The sequence below is a fragment of the Drosophila mojavensis genome, unplaced genomic scaffold (genome assembly GCF_018153725.1).
Source record: "Drosophila mojavensis isolate 15081-1352.22 unplaced genomic scaffold, ASM1815372v1 contig_81, whole genome shotgun sequence".
In the NCBI taxonomy this organism is placed as follows: domain Eukaryota; kingdom Metazoa; phylum Arthropoda; class Insecta; order Diptera; family Drosophilidae; genus Drosophila; species Drosophila mojavensis.
The window spans coordinates 5,115,444-5,128,012 of record NW_025318907.1 but is presented as its reverse complement, the minus strand read 5'-3'; the positions used below and the strand labels follow the sequence as shown (position 1 = coordinate 5,128,012).

The window sequence follows — 12,569 nt, the reverse complement described above, 5'->3', positions numbered from 1 at the left end:
TGTCATCGCTATAAACTTGTGCCCCTATCCGACTACAGCTGCTTTTCCTCTATGCATTCACTCACTCTCACTCTCTCTCTCTCTCTCTCTCTCTTTCTCGCTCAGCTGCACTCTCTCTCTTTCGCTCTATCTGCTCACCCTGATGTTCCTTTATCAATTACGTTGGCTTTTTAATGATTTCGGCTTTGCTAAGAGCGCAGCAGAGTCCTTTAGTCCCCCACTCCCCACTCCCCATTCTCCACCTCCCACTTCCCTCTGCTCATTTTCTTCTTTGCTTTTCTTTCGCTGACAAGTGCACATTTTTCTTAGCTACCTCAGCCCACCTCCTGCCAGCCAGTGCCTCGTCCATTCAGCACTCATACGACGTTCGCTGTTTTATTGCTCAAGAAAAAGCAAACTTTGTGCCGCTTCTTCTTCTTCTTTTTCTGCTAAAAAGAAACTTTTTTTACATTTGCAGGCTTCGTGGAAATTTTTTTTTTTTTTTTTTTTCGAGTATCGGCGAAGTTTGAAGAATGCAGCATTTCATTTTTTTCTGTTTGCTCAGTTAGCTTTTCAAATTATTCAGCCGTAAACACTTTTGAAAGTGCCTCTTTGGCTTTTCTTTTCTTTGTATTCGCGACGTTCGAAACTTGAATTTTTAATTAATTAGTTGCTGTAATTATAATTCGAATCGATGCCGATAGCTGACGAAACATAAGCAACATTTGCAATCGAGTAATTAGTACAAAGCGCGCCCTCTGAATCCAGATTCAAGTCGCAGCGAGCTGCTGCGCGTTTGCGGAGCTTTCTTTTTATAGAAATGCGATTGCCTTTGATGTATTTATATAAAGACAGCATTTCTATGACATCTCTCGTATGCCAGCTCGGCTCCTCTTGATGTGTGCCACATTTCAGTGTCTGTGTGCCACGGGCTTATCGCGCTGCTCTAATCAGTTCCACATGAGAAGCTGCCTTAAATCTACCGTCGCATATGAAAGTATTTATCACATAATCTTGATGGCGGGGCGGGGGGAAGGAGGTGAGCTTGTGCATGTATATACATGTATATATATCACAGCTGAACACGCTCCGCAAATAAACAGAAGGCGCAAATGGATGGCAACTTGTTGCAAATGCTTATCAATTAATAAAAATCATTGCCTACTTTTTTGCGCTGTCCTTCCCCCAGGGGAAATACATTCGCTGCTGTGGCCGCTGCACTATGGGTCAAAAGCCTGATTTTTTGGAAAAAAGTCTTATTTCAAGTTGAAAAAATGTACAATATTTTAATGCCAATCCATTAGGAATACCCTCTATGTAAATGTTACATACTCAGAATTTTAACAGAGGCGCGATCTGCTAACAAAACTGCTGTTAAACAGAGCTGTTATGCATGACACGCACATTATCAAGTTTGTAATAAACTTTATATGAATTTCAATGGCCAATTGAAATAAAAATAATGGCAATTAGATTCAAATTTTTAGTGGAAAGTATGGAATAGGGCTTGTTCTTTGTTTTTACGTGTTTATATTGTCCAAAATTTTTATGTGATGTGAAGTTTTGTGTAAGTCAAAAAGGTGTCTTTGACATCATTAAAAAAAAAAATGTTTGTCTTTGATAAGAGATAACTTGTGTTTGTAGCATTTTGTAGCAATGAAACTACGCCCATTTTATAGAGTATTCAATTCTGAACTAAGACCTATAAGTTCAACGTGCACTTTTGCGCACTTTTTGCGCAATTTCATTTTTCAGCAACTAACCTTGTTTCAGATGAGGAAGACGAAATAAGCATGTCCGAAAGGCAGGACTTTTCAAATTTTGAGGTTTATGGCATGCTAGCTTCAGATAATGAAGAATACGATGATTAACAATAAAAGAGATATATTTTAATGTTATTTGTGCTTCAAATCATAAAATATAACCTTTTATTCCATGAAAAATTTTTTCCCCAACTTCTACATATAAAAACTATATGATATAGTTAACCGATTTTGATAATTTTTTTACAGGGTCTTTAAAACATGACAAGACACCTAATATATGAATTTGGTGTAAATAACTTAAGAAGTAAAAAAGTTATGACAGCTAATAATATGAAAGAGGGGCGGTGCCACACCCATTTTTTCATCACAAACGCGTGTTGTGAACGAAAGTCAACTGCAAAAAGACAAATTTAATTATCTTGACTGGTTCAAAAGTTATTAATTAATTCCAAAAAAACGGGCTTTTGACCCATAGTGCGCTGCCCCGACTACGGCTACGGCTACTGCCCTCACATGTATTTGTGCGTGAATTTGTATTTGTTTATGTGCTGAGCGTTTATTTATTGCCAGCGTTACGCTTCATCCCCATCATTTATACCAATTTCGAGCCAAATAGTTGCCATATGTGCGCAGCAGGCGGAGACCGACAGCAGCAGGAGCAGCGCCACGAGCAGGAGCAGCCATTGGTTAGTTTATGTTCGCACGGATTGAGCCGTGGTATTTAATACAAATACAAGTGATTCATTTGCTTGTGTGAAATTATGCGGCATTTCTACTGGCCACACAGTCAAGCATCTCGATTATTAATTACTTTGTCGATTTCAAACATCATTTGCGCATTTCACTTGCATTTTCGTCTAATATTCGCATCATAAATGAACAATGAAAATATGTTTATCTATTTAAATATGTTGATTTAAGCCTAAAGTTTTTGAACCAACATTGTTTTGCTGTTTGGCACTCGAGCTGAGTTACTTTTGAGCTCGGCTCCCATTCAGGGTCGGACAACAATTAGGCAACTTTCGAGGTCTTCTTTAATTGTTCTTGTCGCATGCATAATAAACTAAACGGGCGGCAAGTTTTTGGAAATGGAGGAAGAGTCGGGCTCGGGGAGAGTGCTTAAGCACTTTCCGCCTCTAATTCACTTGAGGCCGTAAAAGGAAATAGAATAAATTAATATTGGTCCAAACGGGATGCCGCTGCCAGCTGTTACCAGGGAATTTGGGGGCCCAACTCCAGTTCGACCGTGTCCAGTGCGTAATTAATAAAGTTATTACCTCCGACGGGTCTCTCTCTCTCTCTCTTCCCTCTCTCTCCCTCTCTCGCTCTGGCAACAGCTTACATGTGAACACCATTAAGTTGTAATTATGGCTAGTTGGCGATGCAGCAGGCTTATTGCCCAGCTTATTGGCAGCCGCCCGGGAAGCACAATTGCAGCACCGACAACAGGGCAATACTTGAAGTTTATAAGTCCCCAGATGGGCGAGTCGGTGTAATGTGCTGCTCTGGTCCAGTGAATGACCCTCAAGAACTAAATTTGCCATTGATTTTGAGATTTACTAATGCGCTCCTAATGTCTCCTTTGTTCTTGTTGGCTAAATTTGAAGCAATGATAAATCAAATCCCACGCACCACGAGGCGTATGTGTAATGCCTACATCTGGCAGCTGACAAGCTAATACAGCTTATTGAAAAATGATTGCATGCGTTGCCGTGCGGCTAACCTCGTCGAGCAGGAGACTCTGAGGAGACACTGAGACACTGAGACACTGCGGAGCTGGTATCTATTCTAATGATTTATGCTGCCACATTCGGTTTATTGCACATAATTCGTGGCAAAGCCGAGCCGGTCTTCATTTATCTAGGCATTCGCAGCTCTCGGCCAGCCGACAAACATTTGCTGAGTAATCGAATGCCATTTTTTAGTGTCGCTTAAATAATATTTATTTACCGCCAACGTCAAAAGTAAAACTTGCACGTACTTCACCTTCGCAGGGGTAACAGAAGCTGAGCCAGGGGCGCAACGAGGGGCGGGCTTGTCGTTAACATATTGTGGCATATTTATTTCTTTCATGCCGTCGCTGTCGCCATTCTCTTCGCACGTCAATTCCGCAAAAGAAAAACGAAAGAAAAAGAAAAACACACACAGAATGAGAGGCAGCCAAAACGAACGAATTCCTTTAGTACGTGCTCTGACATTTCATTGTTGGGAGAGAGACTGAGAGAGAGAGAGAGTGAGAGAGGAGGTAGAGAGGACGCGGATGTCAGCATGGGCACAGGGGTGCCATCAATGGCAGAACAACCTTCAAATATCGCCTGCAAACCGACTCGATGTCGATACAATTTCGTTTCGGCCTGTATTTGCTCAAAGTATTTAGCCATTACGTCGGGTATGCCAAGAGGAGACAATCAGCTGGAAGCGTCTGAGCGGTAGACTAGAAAGAGATCAATTTAAATGCATTATTCAGCCAGATACTAGTTAACATTGCATTTACATTAATTCAACATTAACAAATGCCAGTTCTGTTAACTAAATCTTGACTAGAGTACTTAGTACATCTCAGCCATATCCAATGTCGCCTCGAACGTGTGGTTAGAGTATTTCCCTCACATGCAGCGGAATATCTGCTTTTCAGCCAACCTGGCTGACTCTGCTTGTGTTTTTCTTTTCTTGTGTGTTTTTGTCGCTATCGCAATGTGGCATGTCAATTTATTTGTCAAAGAGAAAAATAAGGCAGGCAGCCGTGTAAGCAGGTAGAAAAGAAACGGCAATAGCAATGGCAATAGCTGAAACATAAAAGCGTCACAGATACGAGAGCAACCGGCGAAGGCGAAAACAATGACAGCCTTAAGTTGAGCCCTGCACATGTGTGCGTGCGTGTGTGTGTGTGCGTGTGTATATGTCCAATTGGGGGCGTGACTCGTCTGTCTATGTCTAGCTGTGTGTGTGTGTGTGTGCTGGCAGCTTTAAGCACTGCCAGCTAAGCAATCGATATTTATAGTTATGGTAATCGCAACGAAGGAATCGAGCCCTATTCCCACCTTGCCGCCCACCTTCGGATGAGTATCACGTTGGTCCAAAGATAAGAAATAATATCGTACGTTGCCATGAAAATATTTTCAGGCATATAAAATTCTAGACTCCATCACAGTTGACGGCCTTGCCATTTCCATTTCCCTCCTCTCCCAGAGGGCAAAGCTGTTTTTGTTCCTTCTGCTGCTGCGGCTGCTGCTGCTGCTGCTGCTGCTGTTGCTGTTGCTGCTGGCGCACATGAATAGTACCATTTGGTTCTCAGTCTGAGCATTTTTAAAGCAAACACACCTCGGCTACCCACCTGCCATATTTTGCGTTCCCAGTTCGCCGAAACTGCGAGCTGACAGCGATGCAAACTGACAGCTCAAACAGTCAGTTCTAATAATAAAAGCCACTTGACATGAATCCTAAATGGCAGCTCAGCTGAAGACAGCTTTCTTAATTAAGATTATGACTACGGCCCGTCTGGCTGCTGCTCTGTCCTTAATTATGCGAAATGACGAGCAAAGGTTAACAAGCTGCAAGCGAAGTCTAAGCAAATTGTCCATTTGATGTATTTATTTACCCATGTTGCTTATAGGGCAATATTTGGTCTGCTTCTACTTCTCTGCGGGCATCAATCATGCGCTTTAGACAAACACGTTCTATTCATTTCCTGCAAAGTCTCAGCTGCCACTCAGCAAAATATGCAAATGCCAAAGATCAGTTTCAAAATGTGCCTTTTCAATATTACACTGCAAAATAATGTTTGATTAATATTCATTATCATATTATAAATTGGAAATGGTCTGAAAATATATTTTAAATAATTCCCTCAATCTCCAGTTCGTATTTACCACAGTCTTCGAGCTGGGACCACAATATCATCCAAGTTGACCTACCTATCCTACCTATCCACGGAATAAAGGCCTTCACTGCAACGTCCTCATCGGTTTTTCTCTGTGTAAGCTCCCACTCCACTCGGATTTCATCTGCGCACTCGCGTGAGCTGCGCTGTGTAGCAGTTTAAGTTGTTCAGCTCATTTTACCGATAATGCGCTGCATTATTGACAGTTTATTAAATTGATTTCGTTTCGAGTTTAACAAAACATGTCATGCTGCATCGTCATCGTCAACCTCATCCTCATCCTCACCCTCATCATCACCCTCATGCTCATCTTCATCCTCGTCGTGAGCGGCATCGTCCTTAACTTCATCGTTCAAGGCGCACGCACATCTTGCCCTGACAATAGCAGCGTCTCCAATTGCCCCCAAGCCCTAAGCCAATTCAGGCACGATGCGAACGGATGCTGCTCCAGCTTCTCTGTGACTTTTTATTGCATGTATGTGTGTCTGTGTGTGTGTGTGTGTGTGTTTGAGGCCAAGTTAAGTGCTCATAAAATATTTGCAAATGTTTTGAGATGTGTGCTACGAAACACGACGTTTTAAAACAGACTCACGGGCATTGAAGAATGCCGTTATATTGTTGTTTTTGGATTCTAATGCTGTCAATTAGGTTCTGTAAATAGTTAAACGCTCCTGCCAAACTACGTGCCCATCCAGATACTCGAACTGTGCTCATCTCCCTCTCTCTCTCTCTCTCTCTCTCTCTCTCTCTCTCTCTCTCTCTCTCTATCTCTGTCACACTGAACCACAAAAACAAAAGCTTTTTGTTTTATTTTGTTGGGCTAAGCCGGAGTCTATTGGTCTTTCACTTTTCGGTTTTGAAAGTGGTTAGAAAGTTTATACATCCTGTGCGTGTCCATAAGTAAATGTATGTGTGTGTGTGTATGTGCGTGTGTTGTCCACAGTAAACTCGGACAGCTCTCATATAAGTTTGAACGTTCCTCGTTGCTGTTGCTGGCCAAACTTTTAACAAATTCATTAGCCAAAAGAAACGCATCATTTTACATTTGATATGCGAAAAATGTGAAAAGCCAAAAGTTTTCCGAGTAAACAATTACGGAGCAGACCAAGCAGCTGCAAAGATGTCAGTTCATGAAAAGAACAAACAAACCGGAGAGCAAAAAATAAAATGAAATAAAATAAATGGAAAACATTCATAAATTTGCTGGCATTCATTAAACCCGAATGCGTCGAGTGCAAGACCTTAATTGAAATATAAGACAGCAGCTGAACAGAGATGTAGATGTGCAAATAAATCAGTTGGAATGTATAAAAAGTTTCGGAAATTTGAATATCTGATGTTACATTGCTATTCGGCCACTATCTGCGACAGCCTCCAGCTAGAGCACACACACTCGTCTGCCATGTATATTTCAATTTCGCCTTTTGCTTTTGTTTTTGTCTAGGCGCTGTTTGCTCAATTCCATGAAGGAGAAAATCAAACACAAATAGCAACAGCAACAGCAATAACGGCAGCAATAGCAGCAGCAGGCATGGCCAGCCCATTTGTAGTGTTTGTCTCAATGCACAGTTTGCCAAGCAGTTGGCTCTCGTGTAAAACAGGAAATGAAGTATACTTTTAGGCGCACTTCACGCACGCAAGCCAATACGCACACAGGGACTGTGTATGTGTGTGTGTGTGTGTGTGTGTAGTTGAGTGTAGTGCCAGATACGTTTACATAAGCACAACGACGTGTGTAACGTACCAAATTGTTATTTATTTTTAGAAGTGCCTCGCTAGCAGGTGCGAGCAGGTGTGCTCGTCGTATCTGCATGTCTGCATGTGTGCCTGTGTATATCGGTGTGTGGCATACACTCGCCGTCACATTTGCCAAATTTACCGTGTAATTATCAGGAAAAACGAGAACAGCGCGCTTAATGCTGTCCAAAATGCAACAAGAAATTCGCAAACAAAGCGTCTCTGCCGTCTGCTGTCTGCCGTCTGTTGATATGCAAATATTGTCGCTTTTCATATGTTTGCATCTGTGTTTGGCTCCGTCTGCTGGCGCTGCTTTGTTTGCCCAACTGGCACATGGCCGACCAGTCCAACAGCCAACCGAGCGCCTAAATGCCCGAAATACGTTCGGAATTTACAGTTTTTCCCATTGCCATATCATTTTCGGCCATTTTCCCGACTCACGTAAACGGATAGTTTGGTTGACTGCGTCTTCTACCAGATGCAACCAGAGCTAATAAACCAATACCAACATTATATTGCTTTATATATATAAATATCCACATACTTATATATTTATATATTTCTAAATTGAAATGAACTGCTAACTTGCATTATCTATAATCTACAGTTAGTTTTGTTGTTTTTTGTTTTGTTTTGTTTTTTTGCTGCCTTAATTGATTTCGCCGATAATCTGGCAAATCGCGCATACGACCCGTGCGCCCGTGAAATGTAATCAAACTAAATAATTGTTGTCGCTGGCTGCGGCCGCGCTAATGTAATCAAATTGAGTAATTTTACGATATGAGCTAATCCAGTTGGAAAATCCCCATATGCATAACGAAATCAGCGCTAAGCGCCTTTGTCATTTGATTTAATTACACAAAAAATGCAGCCTAATGCTCATAAAAAAACAAAAACAAAATGTGGCTAAAACCCAAATGTAAATGAATTGCATAAATAAATTATTTTGCTAAAATAAATAACAATTGACTTTTCAGCGAGTGGTCAAAGGGCGCGCCATGCCCAAACTCCAACCTCGATGCATATTATATTCGTGTTTATTGTCAGGGCATTAGAATATCAATTAAGCACAAAGTTCTCGAATTACGGCTCTGTTCTGTGAAATTGAAAATTGAGATTCCAATCAGAATGCTTGAATGGGAGGGAGATAGAGCTCAAAGTGTGCTAACTGAGTATGTGGGTCATTTGGCATGTGATCTGTGCATGGCCTGAGGTAAGCAGGCGCCTCTATGCTGAGCAGACATTATGTTCGGAGAGCCTGTGCTCCCATTTCCCGCAATTTCAATTGAAGCACAAAACCGAAACCTAAACCTAAACCTAAACAATACCGAAAACTATTCGATACATAGTTGAGAAACAATGGTGCTCGGGTCTGGCTTCCTTTTTACCCATTTATGAGTGAAGTGATTTCCGTTGTAGTTCTTTTGTAGTCGAGCTCTGGGCCCAGGGCTCCGTGCTTGTGCCTGCCAAGTGCTTCGAGCGTCAGTGCATTCAATGGAGTGCACTTTCCTCAAGGAATACTTGAACCCCCAAAGAAAAGACGCACAACAATAAAATGTGCATGGCTTTTGTTTGAATACTCGCACCGAGCACTGCATTCAGAGCTCGGTCCAGGACTACGTTGCGTATACGTATTTGTCAGTTCATTGGCATTGTTCATTATTTTGAATGCTGAGTGCGGCTATGCCATTGCAATTGCTCTAAAATATACGGCTCACAATACAATGGCCGCATGGAAATCATCTATCAAATGAATTGTGCTTCTGTTTATTGATGTTTGCCATTAACAAAATTTACATGGGAAAAGCTGAACTTTTCCTTAGCCAAGTCAGAAATATTCAGATTTTACAACGGGAAAATGTGATTGGGATGGTAGCTAGAGGAACAGAGATTATAGATATACATAGATTATTTCCAAACGCAGCCTACTCACATGTCCTCGCGTGCGTAGCGCAGAGTTTCAACCAAGCGGGAGAGGGGATAAACGCCCGTGCAGATGCGGAAGACAGCGGTGAACAGGGGAAATCTGTGAATGAGACGAAATGAAATGCTTCAGTTGAAATATCCCCGATCTCTGCTCTGTGGTCTACAAACTTCTCCTCCAGGCCCTTCTTCTTGAGCATAATGTGCACCAGCTCAGCGGTCACTGGACCCAGCGGCTCATGGCCCGGTACGAGAAGACTTTCCAGTTCATTCAGCGGCTGGCCAGTCTTGACAAAGGCCTCGGCCAGCTTGCGATTGCGATTGGCTGAGAGAAAAACCAAATATAAATAATTATCTCAAGATCTGTTAGGAACTGCGTACCATAGCAGCTGGTGACTAGATCCGACAGGCCGCAAGACTCAAAGAAAGTGGCCAAGCGACTGCCTGGATAAAACACGTCCACAAATTGCAAAGTCTCCAAGAAGCCACGCCTGATAACGCCAGCCTTTGTATTCTCATTCAACTCCATGCCATCCGCCAAGCCAGCGCCAAAGGCAATGATATTCTGGGTCAAGTGTGATATAGATATATAGATATAGATATGTATATAGATATATATAGAATGTTTAAAGGATATAGAGAGATATGTAGATATATAGATATATAGATACAGAGAGAGAAATATTGTGATACGGGGATGTATAGATATAGAGATGTGTGAACATATAGAGATGTAGATATACAGAGATATAGATGGGCAGTTATATGTGCTTACCCTTAAGGTAGAGCAGATTTCTACGCAGTCCGCATCGTCTGTGACGACCACACGGAAGGTGTTCGATTTGAATAGGTCCTGGAGTATGCGCATATATTTCTGATCCCGACAGCCGATGGTGCCCTCGGCGAAATTGTTGTTGGAGACCTCATGGGCCAAATTGCAGCCGACCAGCACGGAGCAAGGTATCTGGAGGATAAACCAATGCAATTAGACGGTAAAGAGGCCATGTGGTTAAGCTCACCTTTAGCTGGCGCATTATGAGATGGGATATTAAGAGTATTTGGCCGTCATCGCCGCGCTCAAAGCCCTTGATAAGGGAGACGGCGTGGGCCAGCGGCTTCACCTTGCCCAGCAGAGTCTTGCAGCAGCTGTTCACAAAGGTGGGCGGAATGGCAAAGATCAGGATGTCCGCATCACGCGCCGTCGTTACCACATCGTCATAGGCAACCTGGGTGTGGGCCACGTTAGCTGCTTGCAGGGAAGGGCGAGTCGATTCACTACTTACGATATTCATCGGCAGCACAAAGTCGGGCATATACTTGACATTGATGTGCGTGCTGTTGATGATTTCCGTCAGCTTGCGGCCCTCGATGATCTCCTCGTAGACGTACATATTCACCTTGGGCTCCATTAGCTGCGAGTTGGCCACGTTGTTGCCCACATTGCGGGCAATCGTCGTCGCCCAGTTGCCAGAGCCGATAATGCAGACGTTCAGCCGATCCGCCATAGCCGTGTGTCGATTCTATAACTGAGTGAACGAATGAAGAGTGCAAGTTTTGCCGAGTGTTTCTGAATGATGTGTTTCTGATTGATTCGGCTAGGCCGACTCCTCTGTAGAGTCTCGCACCCCTGGGCAGCTCCTCGGGTTAATTTGCTGTTTAACATTGCGTTAAATTTGCAATTCATTTACCCGAAACTCTCACGGGCATGCGGCGGACTTTAAGTAAGGATAATGTAAATTACATATTTATGCATATTTATATTTACATATATGTATGTGCATATGTATGTATTCATTCACCTATGTATACCAAATGCCACGCATGCATACAGCCTGTGTAATAGTATATATGTACGTGCATGCTTATTGATTGAGCTCTGGTCAAATAATTCATCAGAGAATGTGCTCAGGCCGACGAACGTGTATGCGAACGGCCGGCCCTTCAGGCGCCAGATAAGCGTATGTGATGGGTGAAAAATTACGCATACGTCACGTTCGCCAAACTGGCTGGCAAATAATTAACTGTGGCTCAGTCCAGCTCGCCCATTGTACATGCGAATTCATGGCATATCCATTCAATAATGTTTGCCATGTAAAATATGAAGCTGCATTGCGTATTCGCATCGGCTGTACACACATTGCTGGCTTTCTTTTTTAATTACGCACTCGTTTAAGGTTCACTGCACAAGTGTTCACTAATTTATGAGCAGCCGGAGCAGAAAAGATGACAGCAGAATAAATAAAATACTTAATTGCACACACAGGCCAACAATTTAAAAGGCCAAAAGCCAAAGTGAAAGTCTCTGCAACGAAATCAATGTGGCAAGAAAGTAAACACTTTGAAATTGTGCACCGACTGCGACTGCGACTGCGACTGCGACTGGTGACATCGACTGCAGAGCTCAACGCAATGCGCGCACACACACACCGACGCACATCCACGCACACACCCAACCCCGCGCCCGACACCACTCGACTATGAAATCAAAATGGATGATGGGCGAAATGAAAATGGAATTTTTAATGAGTTGGCGCAAGCATTGACCAAGCGAACGGACAAAACAATGGTCATGCGGGCTGCTGAGGCTGCCAAATGGGCGTGGCAGCCGAATGACACAATATTTAAGAGCACAGAGGGAGATGTACAAACTAGCCTTGGCTTAAAATAGAACAACTAAAAATGATTGAGGCAGGCGCAATCCATTTTAGAACATTCGCTCCTGCTCTTCGCTCGCTTTATTTTGAGTGTCTGGCTATAAAAGTATAAAATGATAAATATACGATAAATATGATAAATCTTTCCAATAGATTAGTTTATCACATTGTTTTTGTTTTTTTCTGATTGGCTACTATCCCAATCGGACGTTTATAGCAATAACTCTACTGTTTTGCTAACAGTGTCATCACTATATGGTTAACAGTGGCATAAATAACATTAACAGTCATGTGATAGGAAACTACGCTAAGCAGCTGTCTCGCTCTAGCACACTAAATCAGTGGGACAGATCTAGCGCGATTGAAATGTAAAGACTGGATGATCATTATATGATTACAAAAAATAGAGAATAAATAGATAGACAAAGGCAGAGAATGGAAGTGATATTTATGAATGTATGTAAATGGGAAACCCACTACTAATACTACTTTATCTATATATTGCCAACCTCGGGCAGTGAAATACTGTGAGCTCATACGGCTAGCAAGTCGCACATCAATAACTAACTCGAGCCAATACACTCCATTAAAATTGTGAACGAGTACAAAAAATAATCGCATGGAAAAATT

General features: G+C 42.4%; 1 protein-coding gene across 1 annotated transcript; it reads right to left on the bottom strand.

The window, feature by feature from the left end:
- Window positions 1-9,113: 9,113 nt before the first annotated feature.
- On the bottom strand, window positions 9,114-10,895 carry LOC6580767 (glycerol-3-phosphate dehydrogenase [NAD(+)], cytoplasmic). The gene is made up of 7 exons (XM_002006534.4): window positions 10,569-10,895; window positions 10,305-10,511; window positions 10,061-10,249; window positions 9,667-9,850; window positions 9,457-9,610; window positions 9,296-9,388; window positions 9,114-9,238 (listed from the first exon to the last, which is right to left on the bottom strand). Exons 1-7 carry the CDS (start codon window positions 10,788-10,790, stop codon window positions 9,208-9,210), a joined length of 1,080 nt encoding a protein of 359 aa, XP_002006570.1. The 5' UTR covers window positions 10,791-10,895; the 3' UTR covers window positions 9,114-9,207.
- Between the last annotated feature and the right edge of the window lie 1,674 nt (window positions 10,896-12,569).